The sequence below is a fragment of the Pristiophorus japonicus genome, chromosome 20, assembly GCF_044704955.1.
Source record: "Pristiophorus japonicus isolate sPriJap1 chromosome 20, sPriJap1.hap1, whole genome shotgun sequence".
Lineage (NCBI taxonomy): Eukaryota > Metazoa > Chordata > Chondrichthyes > Pristiophoridae > Pristiophorus > Pristiophorus japonicus.
The window spans coordinates 97,457,687-97,473,881 of record NC_091996.1 but is presented as its reverse complement, the minus strand read 5'-3'; the positions used below and the strand labels follow the sequence as shown (position 1 = coordinate 97,473,881).

The following is a 16,195-nucleotide window of genomic DNA, read 5'->3' as shown; positions in this document are numbered from 1 at the left end:
TAAAGTGTGGTGCCCAGAATTGAATAAAATACTCCAGTTGAGTGTGAACCAGTGTTTTATAAAGGTTCATCATAACTTCCTTGCTTTTGTACTCTGCCTCTATTTATGAAGCCCAGGATCCTGTGTGCGTTTTTAACCGCTTTCTCAACCTGCCCTGCCACCTTCAACGATGTGTGCCCATATACCCCAGGTCTCTCTGTTCCTGCACCCCCTTTAGGATTGTACCCTTTAGTTTATATTGCCTCTCCTCATTCTTCCTACCCAAATGGATCACTTCACATTATTCTGCGTTAAACTTCTGCCACATGTCTGTCCATTCCACCAGCCTGTCTATGTCCTCTTGAAATCTATCACTATCCTCCTCACTCTTCACTATACTTCCAAGTTTTGTGTCATCCGCAAATTTTGAAATAGAAGAGTAAGAAAGCGGAGGAGCATTGATGGGTTGGGGGTAAAATTGCCAAAAATATACAGCAAATTCTAGAATGTTTCAATCAATTTGTATAAAAGAAGCTGCATTACTGCCATTCTGACCATTATGCCTTGCAGGTACCATGTATCATAGCTCCTGTACCAAGGGACAGTTGCTTCCTTACTATCTGATCATCTCTGGAAGCTGTGACCTCGCTTGTACAATAATTTCACTTATTCAACAGACTCCAGATGCTTGGGACAGATCTAAAGAGTGGCGTTCATTCAGTCTATCTCTCTCATTTGTTGAACAGTAGAAATCTTTGCCAGAACACATCAACATTGGCTTGTTTTCAGCAGGTACCACAACGCGCATTGCCTTTTCATAGAATCCGGGAAGTTTACGGCACAGAAGGAGTCCATTCGGCCCATCGTGTCTGTGCCGGTTGAAAAAAGAACTTAATCCCACTCTCCAGCTCTCAGTCCATAGCCCTGTGGGTTACGGCACTTCAAGTGCACATCCAAGTACTTTTTAAATGTGGTGAGGGTTTCTGCCCTTTCAGACCCCCATCACCCTCTGGGTGAAGAAAGGTTCTCCTCAACTCCCTTCTAACCCTTCTACTAATTACTGTAAATCTGTGTCACCTGGTTATTGACCCCTCTGTTAAGGGAAATAGGTCCTTCCTATCCACTCTATCCAGGCCCCTCATAATTTTATACACCTTAATTAAATCCCCCCTCGGCCTCCTCTGTTCCATAGAAAACAAGCCCAGCCTATCCAATCTTTCCTCACAGCTAAAATTTTAAGGCTTGAGCATCCTATAACCTTTGCCTATATTCAGTTGCTCTTTTAGTGATGTACAGTACTGACTAAAACGGAATATAAAACTCTAAATCAGTACAGGTGTCAGTGCAAAGCTTCTGTAAATATCCCACCATTCTATTTGGTATCTTTTAATTGGCCCTTGTCAGGACTTTGAATGTGACATTTACCTGGGGAAATATATACAAGCAGATAGTTATTGTAAATAAAAACATCAAATGCTGGAAATACTCAACAGGTCAGGCAGTATCAGTGGAGCGAGAAACAGGGTTAACGTTTCAGGTCGATGGCTCTTCGTCAGAACTGGAAAAAGTTAGAGATGTAACTTTAAGGAAGTGTGGAGGCTGGGAAAGGGGGGGAGGGGAGGAAAGAGCAAAGGGGAAGGTCTGCAATAGGGTGGAGGTGCAAATGCAGGTTAATGGCGTTCCTCACTACCACTCCTCTCGACCCCTCCTTGGTCTATATTATCAGACTGCTTGGCCGACATCCAGTTCTGGATGAGCAGAAATTTTCTCCAATTGAATATTGGGAAGACCGAAGCTATTGTTTTCGGTCCCCGCTACAAACTCCGTTCCCTGGACACTGACCCCATCCCTCTCCCCAACTCCTGTCTAAGGCTGAACCACACTGTACGCAACCTTGGTGTCATACTTGACCCTGAAATGAGCTTTCGACCACATATCCACTGCATAACTAAGGCCACATTGTTTTGCCTGCCTGACACAAGACTCCCAAAGCAAGCACTCTACTCGGAACTCCTACACAGCAAGCGAGCCCAAGGTGGGCAGAGGAAATGTTTCAAGGTCACCCTCAAAGTCTCCTTAATAAAATGCAACATCCCCACCGACACCTGGGAGTCCCTGGCCAAAGACTGCCCTAAGTGGAGGAAGTGCATCCGGGAGGGCGCTGAGCACTTCATCGCCGAGAGCGTGCAGAAACCAAGCGCAGGCAATGGAAGGAGCGTGCGGCAAACCAGTCCCACCCTCCCCTTCCCTCAACCACTGTCTGTCCCACCTGTGACAGGGACTGTAATTCCTGTATTGGACTGTTCAGTCACCTAAGAACTCATTTTTAGAGTGGAAGCAAGTCTTCCTCGATTTTGAGGGACTGCCTATGATGATGATGAAGACCGCCTATTTCCACCTCCGTAACACCACCCGCCTCCGCCCTTGCCTCAGCTCATCCGCAGATGAAGCTCTCAGCCATGCCTTTGTTACCTCGAAACTTGACTATTCCAACGAACTCCTGGCTGGCCTTCCACATTCTACCCGACATAAACTAGAGGTGATCCAAAACTCGTCTGCCCCGTGTCCTAACTCACACCAAGTCCCGCTCACCCATCACCCCCTGTGCTCACTGCCCCGTGTCCTAACTCACACCAAGTCCCGCTCACCCATCACCCCCTGTGCTCACTGACCCCGTGTCCTAACTCGCACCCAGTCCCGCTCACCCATTACCCCCTGTGCTCACTGCCCCGTGTCCTAACTCGCACCCAGTCCCACTCACCCATCACCCCCTGTGCTCACTGCCCTGTGTCCTAACTCGCACCCAGTCCCACTCACCCATCACCCCCTGTGCTCACTGCCCCGTGTCCTAACTCGCACCGAGTCCCACTCACCCATCACCCCCTGTGCTCACTGCCCCGTGTCCTAACTCGCACCGAGTCCCACTCACCCATCACCCCCTGTGCCCCGTGTCCTAACTCGCACCCAGTCCCGCTCACCCATCACCCCCTGTGCTCGTTGACCTACATTGGCTCCCGGTTAAGCAAAGCCTCGATTTCAAAATTCTCATCCTTATTTTCAAATCCCTCCATGGCCCTCGCCCCTCCCTATCTCTGTAATCTCCTCCAGCCCCACAACCCCCCGAGATGTCTGCGCTCCTCTAAATCTGCCCTCCTGACCATCCCTGATTATAATCGCTCCACCATCGGTGGCCGTGCCTTCTGTTGCCTGGACTCCAAGCTCTGGAACTCCCTCCCTAAACCTCTCTGCCTCTCTACCTCTCTTTCTTCCTTCAAGACTCTCCTTAAAACATATCTCTAAGCTTTTGGTCACCTGCGCTAATTTCTCTTTATGCGGCTCAGTGGCAAATTTTTATCGCATAATACTCCTGTGAAGGGCCTTGGGATGTTTCACTACACTAAAAGCACTATATAAATACAAGTTGTTGTTGTTGTTGCATTTATGTAATACTACTCATAATTTAGCATTATTCTGATTAGAACATGATTCAAGAGGACTTATAATATTCTTTGTACTTTCAAATTTTCTTAGAAAACAATAAATCTCATCAAAAATATAGCTCACTTTAACTTTTGGTACCGTTTTTACAAACTGAAATATATGCACAGTAATGAAACACTACGGCCTAGAAATTCACCTCAGGCGGTGGCGTAAGGCGGGTGGTATCGGATCGGCTGCCCGTTACACGCAGCGCCATCGGCGTCAGCCGTGGCTCAGTGGGTAACACCCTCGCCTTGGAGTCAGTTCAAGTCCCACTCCCGAGACTTGAGCACGTAATCTAGACTAACACTGCAGTGCAGTGCAATGCTGAAGGAGTGCCATATATTGGATGAGATGCGTCGAAGATGTGCAATGGAGTTCTCTCCCCTTAGCCTATATTATCCCTCAATCAACATCATTGAAAGACATTATCTGGTCATTGTAACGTTGCTGTTTGTGGGAGCTTGCTGTGTGCAAATTGGCTGCAGTGTTTCCCTATATTACAACAGTGACTGCACTTCAAAAAGTACTTCATTGGCTGTAAAGCGCTTTGGGGATGTCCGGTGGTCGTGAAAGGCGCTATATAAATTAAAGTCTTTATTTATGGGAGTCCTTATGCATGAAACACAAAAAGATACATGCAGGCACAGCAAGTGATCAGGAAGGCAAATGGAATGTTGGCCTTTATTGCAAGGGGGTTAGAGTATAAAAGCAGAGAAGTCCTGCTACAACTGTACAGGGCATTGGAGAGACCACACCTAGGGCACTGCGTACAGTTTTGGTCTCCTTATTTAAGGAGGAATATACTTACATTGGAGGCAGAGAAGGTTCACAAGGTTGATTCCTGAGATGAAGAGGTTGACTTTTATGAAGAAAGGTTGAGCAGGTTGGGCCTATACTTATTGGAGTTTGAAGAATGAGGTGATCTTATTGAAATGTATAAGATATTGAGGGGGCTTGACAGGGTAGATGCAGAGAGGATGTTTCCACTCGTGGGAGAATCTAGAACTAGGGGGCATAGTTTCAGAATAAGTGGTCGCCCATTTAGGACTGAAATGAGGAATTTCTTCACTCAGAGTTGTAAAGCTGTGGAATTCCGTGCCCCAGAGAGCTGTGGAGGCTGGGTCATTGAATATATTTAAGGTGGAGATAGACAGATTTTTGAACGATAAGGGAATCATCATCAGCAGCATAGGCAGTCCCTCGGAGTCGAGGATGACTTGCTTCCACTCTTAAATGAGCTCTCAGGTGACTGAGGAGTCCAATGCGGTACCTTCAGTTTCTGTCACAGGTGGAGCAGATGGTGGTTGAAGGAAAGGGTGGGTGGGAAAGCCTGAGTTGACACACGCTTCTTCCGCTATCTACCTTTGGTTTCTGCTTGCTCTCGGCGATGGGACTCGAGGTGCTCAGTGCTCTTCCTCCATTTTGGGCGGTCGTGGGCCAAGGATTCCCAGGAGTCGGGGGGATGTTGCACTTTATCAAGGAAGCTTTGAGGGTGTCCTTGAAGCGTTTCCTCTGCTATGCCGAAGCTCTGCTAGGAGCGCTTGCTTTGCTGAGCATACAAATGATGTGGTCCAATGGAGTTGATCAAGTGTGGTCAATGCTTCGATGCTGGTGATGTTGGTCTGAGCGAGAACACTGACATTGGTGCATCTAACCTGCCAATGGATTTGCAGGATCTTGCAGAGGCAGCGCTGGTGGTACTTCTCCAGCATTTGGTGTCTGCTGTATATAGGCCACATCTCTGAGCCATATAGGAGGGCGGGTATCACTACTGCCCTGTAGACCATAAGTTTGATGCTGGATTTGAGGTCCTGGACTTCAAACACTCTCTTCCTCAGGCGACCGAAGGTTATGCTTGCGCACTGAAGGTCGTATTGGACCTCATCATCAATGTCTGCTCTTGCTGACAGTAGGCTCCTGATGAGTGGAAAATGGTCCACATTGTCCAAGGCCTCATTATAGATTTTGATAATCGGGGGGCAGTGCTGTGTGGCGGGGTCAGGGGTTGGTAGAGGACCTTTGTCTTATGAGTGTTTAATGTAAGGCCCATGCTCTCATACGCCTCGGTGAAGGTGTTGACGATGGCTTGGAGTTCAGCTTCCGAGTGTGCGCAGACGCAAGTGTCATCTGCCTACTGTAGTTCGATGACAAAAGATGAGATGATGTTAGATCTGGCCTGGAGGCAGCACAAGTTGAACAGATTCCCATTTGTTCTATAATTTAGCTCCACTCCTGCAGGGAGCTTGCTAAGGGTGAGATGTAGCATTGCAGCAAGGAAGATCGAAAAGAGCGTTGGTGCAATGATGCTGCCTTGTTTGATCCCGGTCCTGACGTGGATTGGGTCTGTAGTGGATCCATTGGTCAGGGCTATGGGGAGCGGGCAGAGAAGTGGAGCTGAGCCCAAGATCAGATCAGCCAGGGTCTTACTAAATGGCGGAGCAGGCTCAAGGGGCCAAATGGCCGACTCCTGCTCCTATTTCATATGTTCTTATGTTTACATGTAAATAAATGACCCTATCTCCTATCAAACACTGGGCAGAACTGCTTTGACTTGGTGGAGTTTCTTTTACACCAGGGTTCTCTTGAATTAGCAAATAGGCTAAATTTGTACATCTGTAAATGATACCATGGTTCACGTGAGAAGGAAAAAACAGATAAAAGGAATGGGAGAAAACAAAGGAGGGAGAAAGAGAGAGAAATCAAAAGAAAATAGAGAGAACAAAAAGCAGGGAGACAGCAAAGCAGAGAGGACAAACTTGAGAAATGGTCCTAGTGAGCCAGAGAAAGTAGTGAGCGGGGGAAAAGAAAGACAAGAGAGAGAAAGTTCGAGAGCACAAAAAAAAGAGAAAGAGGCACAGACAATTACTATGTTAAAGGCACTGTATAAATGTAATTTGTTGTGGCACTTGATGCTTATCTTGGCTGTGTCAGCTGTGGCTCAGTGGGTAGCACTTGTGCCTGAGTCAAACCCTACAAAAATACAAATAAATAAATAAATAAATAAAAAAGAGGGCTGTCATAAGTGTCTGGAGTGTCCTCTAGAATTGGGGGACACTCGATCTAATGTTATTTTGTACTCCCCAAAAAGAGTTGTGCCTGAGTCAGAAGGTTATGGGTTCAAGTACAAGAATCTAGGCTGACACTCCGGTGCAGTATTGAGGGAGTACTGCACTGCCGGAGGTGCCATCTTTCAGGATGAGACGTTAAACCAAGGTCCTGTCTGCTCTCTCAAAGATCCTATGACCACTATTTCGAAGAAGAGCAGGTGGAGTTATCCCCCAGTGTCCTGGGGCCAATATTTATCCCTGAATCAACATCACTAAAAACAGATTATCAGTTCATTACCGCATAGCTGTGTGTGGGAGCTTGCTGCGTGCAAATTGACTGCAGTGTTTCCTACATTACTACAGTGACTACACTCCAGAAGTACTTCATTGACTGTAAAGCACTTCGGGATGTCGTGAAGGCGCTATAGAAATGCAAGTCTTTATTCTTTATTTTGGGTATCGGGACAATCCCATATTGGTGGTGTCCTAAAAGGGGAACTTGTGATAATTTTTGTTTGGTAACCCTGGGGGCAGCCAATTGCCACTCTTATTGGTCCATCCAAAAAAAAGGTTAAAAAGATTTATTAGAAGAGACATAACTGTGGCAACTGAGAAACTAACTCACACTCACACTCACACTCACTCCAAGTAAATTCTCAAACGGATCTGTGCATGATCGAGTCTCCAGGTGCGATTTGAGTGGTTCTTTATAAGGACCCAATTTAAAAATAAAATTAAACACGAGAATTTGGGGATTGAAGAAGTGAGAAGGGGACATTAATAAGTGATCGGGTGGACCACGAACTACGATTGCAATCTGCTCTTTGCACAACGTTGGACAAGGCAGTGTAAGTTGGTAACAGTCTGACAAATTATGTGAAGGAAGTGGTTGATGTTTTGATAACGTGGGGCTACTTTTCGCAACTCATTTTTAATCTCCGTTTGCTTACGAGTTTAACTCTGAACTGCTCTTCCTGTTTTAGCCAGCAGTTTCATCTTAATTTCAACTACTTTCTTTAAAAATAAAGTCGTCCCGCTTGTCAATCCAGAGGGCCTTCGAAACGAAAATCGAATCGAATAGTTCTGGTTTGGAAGAGCGTTTTCTTCTATAATTTTGCGCTCTTTTTCTATTGGTGGAGGAAGAGCCGAGTATTGCCCACGGATTAGCTTTTGTTCCTTGTAAGTGACCCACGCCAATCATCTGTCTGAAGAAACCCGACTTCACATTTCCAAATCTTCTTTCTGCAGGATTGCCTTAAACATTTGGGAACAAGATCCGGGTCCGTTGGTGCAGGTAACTCTTTTTTTCCAATACCAACTAGTTTCTCGCCTGTTTTGTCCAGCAGTGAAAAGTGCACTTGTCAATTTATAGACCTTTTCATTACAAACTGGCATTGTGAACCCCATGACCTAATCATATGACTTGATGCACGCTCGTAAGATCTTACGAATTGCAGGACCCAGGCTGTTTTAGTCTTTCTTTCTTTCTTCCCCCCCCCCCCCCCCCCCCAGCTGTTAATGATCCCGGTCCCCTGTTAACATCTGGAATTGCCTGCAAACTGCCTCCTTGTCAGGTCAGCCCGCGCTGTCGAGGTGTTAAACCAGATATTTTTGCTGTAGCCTTAAAAACCCATGAGTACGAGTTTCGCTTCACTTTTTTTTAGGGTTTTTTAAAAATGCGTATATTCTGGACTTGTGTACATCAGATGCAAAGCCAATTTTAAAGGGCTGGGGGAATAAGGCACTGTGTCCTGGAGCTTGAAACTTCCAAACCATGATCTATCTCCTGGAATGTCCATTCTGAGCAGCTTTCTTTTGAAGCAAGGGCAGGTTATCAACTACCCATTGGCAATACAATGGAGGAGCCAGTCATGACCCTGTTGTAATAAACGAGGGGTGCCTTTGTCAACTCTCTCTCTTTCCTGGTTTCTGCAAGAAAGTGAAGGCCAGAGTTCGGGTGGCTGGCTGTGCAGAAGATAAGGCATCACAATACTCTCTTTTTGTAAAGAGAAGTACTGTCGATGCTGGAAATATGAAAAATAAAAAGACTATGCTGGCAAACGCACAGGCCAGGCAGCATCTATTGCCTTGTGTGTTTCCCAATCTGACTTCACAAGGTGGTCCTCTGGGTCTCCTCCTATCCGCGGTGGGTGTGCTAACTCGGAGTTTTTAGGTGTTGGAATGTGAATGGCTTCATTAGTGTATGTTACAACAGGTGACTACACGCCAGAAGTATTTCAATGGCTGTAAAGCGCGAGGAGACGTCCTGCAGTCGTGAAAGGTGCAATGTAAATGCGAGTCTGTCTTTCTTTGTATACACTGTCCAATGGGCACCAAATGACCTAAAGGTAGCATCAAAAAGTGGGGGTGATTGTTGCCTGTTAATGTGGACACACTCTTTCTTCCCCCCAATCCTAGGTGCTGTGGCTAGGGCGTGGCTGATAACATGGACATAGAAAGTAGCCTGTACACTCCACTCCTCCAGACCATCGAAGAGCCTCCAGTTTCCCCAACGGCCTCGGGTACTATTTAATGAGCTCTCTTGACAGTCTAATGAATGTACCGGTAAATCTTGGGACAAATGGAACCACTGTATTGGATGTGGACCAAGTGACTGGCTCCAAATTTTGTGCATATTATATCTTGAGCTTAATTTTTATCTGATTTTTGTGCTCATAAAAGTGCTTCATCATTTTAAAAACTGAGTGCTTGACTGAACTCAACTAGTGATAGAATCATAAAAATTTACAACACAGAAGGAGACCATTTTGCCCATGTGGGCCAACAGAGCTATCCAGCCTAATCCCATCAGCTGTGGCTCAGTGGGCAGCAAGTTGTGTTGTGCCTGTCAGTGGAGGCGTGTGAACAGGGGTCTGTGCCGCAAACAGCAGTCCCTCCTAAAAAAGGCTGCGCAAGACCAAAAAGGAAGCTCCACCCATGGAGAAACCAGAGGTTAAGGCACCTTTGACATGGTCATCCTCCCCGAGATGGTTGGTGTGTACAATGGCAAAATCTTTAACCAGGTTGAAATCAAGCCTGAAATGACTGGCCATTATCTTGGCGAGTTTCCCATCACCTACCAGCACGGCAGACCTGGCATCTTTGCCACTCACTCCTCCGGGTTCATCCCTCCTGAAGTAAAGAGTTTACGATGGAAATATTGTGTAAATAAAACTCATCTGCCTGAGTCAGAAGGTTTGGTTTAAGTCCCAACTCCAGGGACTTGAGCACATAAATCTAGGCTGACACACCAGTGCAGTGCTCAGATGAGACATTAAACCATCTGTTTTTGGGTGGATGTAAAAGATCCCACAGCACTATTTCAAAGAAGAGCAGGGGAGTTATCCCCAGTGTTCTGGGGCCAATATTTATCCCTCAATCAACATAACAAAAACAGATGATCTGGTCATTATCACATTGCTGTGTGTGGGAGCTTGCTGTGAACAAATTGGCTGCTGCGTTTCCTACATTACAACAGTGACTACACTTCAAAAGCACTTGAGACATCCAGTGGTCATGAAAGGCGCTATATAAAAGCACGTCTGTCTTTTTTTCCAGCTTGTGATCCGTAGCCTTGTAGGTTACGGCACTTCCAGACCCTCAACACCCTCTGGATGAAAAAATGTTTCCTCAAATCTCCTCTAAACCTTTTGCCACTTACTTTAAATCTCTTCCCCCTGGTTGTTGACCCCTCTGCCAGTAGGTTCCTTTTCTATCCAGGCCCCTCATCATTTTATACACTTCAATTAGGTCATCTCCCCCCCCCCCCCCCCAACCACCCCTCAGCCTCTGTGTTCCAAAGAAAACAACCCCAGCCTATTGCATTTTTCCTCATAGCTAAAATTCTCCAGTTGTGATCTAGTAAATCTGAAAGCAGAAATGGAGAATATTGGTTTACTCATCAAGTGAGGGCCTGTTGTTGAGAAACACTTTGGTCTCCAGGATCACAATCCAGTATTGATGGATTTGTTATGCTGTGTGAAATTGTCTTTCCAAATTTGCCTTTGGCAATGTCACAAGCCAGTCTTGAGGGTTTTTTTTCAGACCCTCTTAATGAAAGGGAAATTGTGCTTGACAAATCTTCCAGAATTTTTTGAGAATGTAACTAGCAGAGTGGACAAGGGAGAACCAGTGGATGTGGTGTATTTGGACTTTCAAAAGGCTTTTGACAAGGTCCCACATGAGATTGGTGTGCAAAATTAAAGCACATGGTATTGGGGGTAATGTACTGATGTGGATAGAGAACTGGTTGGCAGACAGGAAGCAGTCTGGATAAACAGTGGTTTTCAGAATGGCAGGCAGTGACTAGTGGGGTGCTGCAGGGCTCAGTGCTGGGACCCCAGCTCTTTACAATATACATTAATGATTTTAGATGAAGGAATTGTGTAATGTCTCCAGGTTTGCAGATGACACTAAGCTGGGTGGCGGTGTGAGCTGTGAGGAAAATGCGAAGAGGCTGTAGGATAACTTGGACAGGTTAGGTGAGTGGGCAAATACATGGCAGATGCAGTATAATGTGGATAAATGAGGTTATCCACTTTGGGGACAAAAACACAAAGGCAGTATATTATCTGAATGGTGGTAGATTAGGAAAAGGGGAGGTGCAATGAGACCTGGGTGTCATGGTACATCAGTCATTAAAAGTTGGCATGCAGGTACAGCAGGTGGTGAAGAAGGCAAATGGTATGTTAGTCTTAATAGCTAGGGGTTTTGAGTACAGGAACAGGGATGTCTTGCTGCAGTTGTACAGGGCCTTGGTGAGGCCTTACCTGGAATATTGTGTTCAGTTTTGGTCTCCTAATCTGAGGAAGAATGTTCTTGCTATTGAGGGAGTGCAGCAAAGGTTCACCAGACTGACTCCTGGGATGGCTGGACTGACATATGAGGAGAGACTGGATCGACTGGGCCTGTATTCACTGGAGTTTAGAAGGATGAGAGGGGACCTCATAGAAACATATAAAATTCTGATGGGACTGGACAGGTTAGATACAGGAATAATGTTCCCGATATTGGGAAGTCCAGAACCAGGGGACAGTCTAAGGATAAAGAGTAAGCCATTTAGGACTGAGTTGAGGAGAAACGTCTTCACTCAGTTGTTAACCTGTGGAATTCCCTACCGCAGAGAATTGTTGATGCCAGTTCACTGATATATTCAAGAGGGAGTTAGATATGACCCTTATGGCTAAAGGGATCAAGGGGTATGGAGAGAAAGCAGGAAAGGGGTACTGAGATGAATGATCAGCCATGATCTTATTGAATGGTGGTCCAGGCTCGAATGGCCTACTCCTGCACCTATTTTCTATGTTTCTAACTCTGGGGTGTTTGGCTAACACCACTTTCATCTGAAGAGCTCCAAGGTTGTCTAAATTCCTGATCTTGGTTTTTGTACCTAGTTTAAATAACTTTGATACTTTAAAAAAAAAAATTAATTCCTTCTACTGGACTGAAGTGACAAGCCTACAATCTACACTCACTCGCTCTGTGTATATATGGCACAATGCTATGGGGACACATGGCAGAACCAGAAGGGAGATGAGGAGAAATATTTTTATGCAGTGAGTTGTGATCTGGAATGCACTGCCTGATGGTAGCAGAATCAATAGTATGGATGAGGGAATGGGCCTAATCCAATAGCTTTGGGCAGTCTCTGGGCTGAATGGCTACCTTCTGTGCTGTATTCTGTTGTTTTTGGAACCAAATACATTCAAATGTAATATATTTTAAAACCTGTTCAATTTCTTTGCAGTGTCCATGAAAATTATGACGTCTATCTTGGCAATTGCCTCCATTACTATTGGTGAGGTTTTTCTCTTTTTTTTATATGAACATATTGGTGCCATGAATTTAAAACTGCTCATCTAGTTATACTTTTAGTTCTGGCAAGTGTTGATGCCATTCCTGTTTGGTGAGGAGATGTGAACATTATCTAGTTGTGGTTTTTGGTTCAATTTAGTCATGCTACATAAAGCGGCTTTAGATTCTTGTACCAAGCTTGTTTCAGTTAATACTGTCAGGATCTGTAGTTCAGGACTTGATCATGTTTGAGTAGCTAAATCAAAATCCAAGATGTTCCAGTACCTTTTTTTTGAGCTGTGGGATAATCTGATAAGGATTCAATTGGGTAGATGCAAATAAACTCTTACTCCAGCAGGGCATCAAGAATGAGGGGGAAATCTTAAAATTAAAGCTCGGCCATTTGGAAAGTACACTTTCTCCCCTCCCGCCCCCCTCAGATGGGCAGCAGAAATCTGGAATTTTTTTGTTTTCACCTCCTACCCAAAAGGCTGTAAATGCTGGGACTATTGAGGCTTTCAAGACTAAGATCGCTCGCCCATTGTTGGGTAAGGGTATCGAGGGATAGAGATTGAATGAATGGTGGAACAGGCTCGGGGGGTGAATGCTGAATGGCCTACTCCTGATCCTTTGAATTCTGAACCAATTCTAATTGTATGAAGCTTGCACCAACTAACTTTTTTTTCATTCACATTCTAGGCACCATCTATTTGGATTCTTGTACCAAGCAATACTTGATCCCGATTTATCTAATTGTTTCTGGAAGCTTTACACTTTTCTTCGTGATGATATCAGTGGCTTCATGTGCCCCAAATGATGAGAGTAACATTTTGGCCTTCCACAAATGTGGCCGAGTTTGGAAAAGTCTAATCTCTCTGTTCTCCTTAATCTGGTTTATAACAGGTAAACTTTGGCTCCAGAGTGAAACTTGTGTTGTATAACTTGTTTTAAAGTTGCATGTTATACTATTTGGCTGTGTTCAGAATTTTCTTGTGAAATATTGTCTTGGTTAGTTTTTCTCCAATTAGGATGCTACACTAGTGTACTAGAGGGGAGTTGGTTCTGTAAGAGGAGGGACCAGGGGTGGATTAACCATGGGGCTGCAGCCCCAGACCCACCAAAGAACATGGGCCCACCAAATAAATGTGTGGGTGGGGGGGGGGGGGGAAGAAAGATCCTGAATAGAATAGACATGAGGAAAAACAGGACCAATAGGAATCTAGTATTGCAATATAACCAAAATATATGCTTTCATTGTTGAATATACTGTCCTATGTTTTCATACTCCATCATATGTAATGTCATGAATAAACATAACTAGGCCCATCAGGCCCTTAATCTCTCCCTAGGAGGGAGACTTCATTTATCCATGTTTCATTTAACTTGAAATGGCTAATAACAGATTGAGTTCTGATTTTGGCACTGCAACAGTACTTTTGCAAGTCACTGGCTGAACCAACATATCAAATCTGTGCAGTAGAATGGAGTAGTCTGGGATTCCAGGATCAGATTGGAAGGTTTGGGGCTACTTGTGCTCCATGGGCTGCAGTCTGGACACCCCACCACCATGTATGATGCAAAATTCCATCCAAAAATGGTTGGTCCATTGACTTGGGACCTGGGTTTTAGCCAATTCTGAATGGAAGTTTTGACTGACACAATTTGGACTGTTCTCCAAATTGATGCACCCAGTGCTTGGTGTTTCTATCTAGCTGCAATGTGGCACTGTGGTCAATGAGCAGCCTTTGTCTCCACCCACCCCAGACCTACTAAAAGATCAGGGGAGAGGCAAGAAGCCTATGAAATGGTTGTACTAAAACATGCTTAACTTGTAGTTTTGGGAAGCTAATCCTGTAACCTTCCCAGGTTATGGAAATTGAGGGGAAATCTCCAGTTGACTTGCACTGTAGTAGATGAGCCCATTGCTGTCAGTAAAAGATCAGTACACTAGTTCCATTCCAGTGAATTGTTGACTGACTGCTCATGCAGTTAACTGCACTAATTAGCAATGTAGTTCCCAAATGACTTGTATCACCTATGTTTGAAGCAAACCAAGAGAAAGCCTTTTTAAAAAGGCTATCATGTTTCTCCTTGTGGGGGGAAATCCAAAACTAGGGACCATGAATAAATCTAATAGGGAATTAAGAGAATCTTTACCCAGAGTGGTGAGAATGTGGAACTTGCTACCCCAGGGAGTGATTGAGGCAAATAGCATAGATGTGCTAAAGGGAAGCTAGATAAGCATAAGGGAGAAAGGAATAGGATCTGTTGGTACGGTGAGATAAGGGGGGTGGAAGGAGGCTTGTGGGGACCATAAACACCGGCATGGACCAGTTGGGCCAAATGACCTGTTTCTGTGCTGAAAATTGAGTATTCTTACCAAATTCAGATCTGCAGTTCAAAACCTACCAGACAGAATATTACAAACTCCAGGGGGTGAGATAAAGATGGGACTGGTGGTCCATTTTGAAATGAAAGATTCCCTAAAAGTCAGATCCTGAAGGAGGAAATGTGACAGTCAGAGAATTCCTAAATGTTGGGTGGGGTGAAGAGGTGATTGCTGGCTGTTCTTGGCAGTGAAGTTATTCTTGTGAAGTAAATACCATTTTGTATCTGTTCTAGGTAATGTTTGGATCTACTGCATCTACGAGCCGGATTATATTGACACAACCTCGCCTAATTATTGCGCTAAAACCCTGTATCTCTTTGCCTTCTGGACCACCACCGTCACTTACATCCTTCTGGGGATTGCCCTGTTCCTAGGCTGTTGCGGCTTGCTCTGTGCATGTGCTCTAGGTGGAAGCTTGCGGATTGGGCAGAGGGGCTGAAGGCCTAAAATGAGGGGCTCCCTTGTTTGAATATGGAAAATCTACACCTCCTCACTGCAAAATGTGCCTGGCTTTTGTAGATGAAGAAATTTGGCTGGATCTAATTTGCAGTGTACATTTTGAACACTTGTACAAAACTCTGCACCTTCACCTTCACGTTGCTCTTTGCGCACAATCTTCACCCTACACTTTTTTTTTTTATAAGGAAGTAAACTGGAGTCACTCGTGTATATAATTCTGAAACCAGTATGTTTTTTAAAGAAAACTTGTTGGATATGTCAATGTGTAATATTTAGAATATAAATCAGTATCTTCTAACTAACTGACTCCAGTCCTTTTCAGTGAGTTTTTTTAAGGTAAATCCTACTGCACCATGCTTCAGGTACACGTCTTGTTAAAGTGAAGACACTAGTTTGAAGGTACAGATTCTAGCTGGCTGATTCTGACCTCCATTAGACTTCTAGTGAAGTAGCTGGCTTCCTGGTTGAGAAATGGCTTGAGAGTTGACTTATCTCTCTGGTGCTTCCTGTAACTGCAGGAAGTTGTACGTTCAATCTCCCTTGAATTGCACTAGCTCCTACCTAACTGTGCTATCTGACACAATCTGTGGTATGTGGAACATTTGCATGACGGTGCAAAGAATCTGTCTAGCTGCTGTATAATAAAGGGTGCTGGAGAAAAATTGGATTGTGTTGGACAATATGGCCTTCAGCAGTTGACGAGGTGTCCAACAGATTCAGAAACACAGCTGCATGTTGAATCCATGTGCCTACAACTAATTTGAAATTTAACTAGTTTCTTGCAGCTATTGTGCCCCATTCTGGAAATTTTTTTTTTGTTCACAGGATGTAGGCAAAGCCAGCATTTATTGCCCTTGAGTGCTGTGCTTTGGGCCATTTCAGAGGGCTGTTAAGAGTCCATCATATTGCTGTGGGTCTGAAGTCACAGGTGAGACTGGGTAAGGGCAGTAGATTTCCTTCCCTTAAGGATATTAGTGAACGAGATGGATTTTTAAGACCATCCAGTAGTTTAATTATCAATATTACTGATACTAGCTTTTTATTC

At 44.7% G+C, this 16,195-nt stretch overlaps 1 protein-coding gene across 3 annotated transcripts; it reads left to right on the top strand.

The window, feature by feature from the left end:
- Positions 1 to 7,468: 7,468 nt before the first annotated feature.
- On the top strand, positions 7,469 to 15,368 carry LOC139233031 (transmembrane protein 272-like). 3 transcript variants are annotated; one of them, XM_070863546.1, is made up of 5 exons: positions 7,469 to 7,803; positions 8,928 to 9,031; positions 12,256 to 12,306; positions 13,002 to 13,205; positions 14,925 to 15,368. In XM_070863546.1, the coding sequence occupies exons 2-5, from the start codon at positions 8,956 to 8,958 to the stop codon at positions 15,128 to 15,130; spliced, it is 537 nt and encodes a 178-aa protein (XP_070719647.1). In that variant the 5' UTR covers positions 7,469 to 7,803; positions 8,928 to 8,955; the 3' UTR covers positions 15,131 to 15,368. The 3 variants fall into 3 exon arrangements, with proteins under 3 accessions (XP_070719647.1, XP_070719649.1, XP_070719648.1); XM_070863547.1 differs by lacking the exon at positions 7,469 to 7,803 and adding an exon at positions 8,020 to 8,083; XM_070863548.1 differs by lacking the exon at positions 8,928 to 9,031.
- Positions 15,369 to 16,195: the final 827 nt, after the last annotated feature.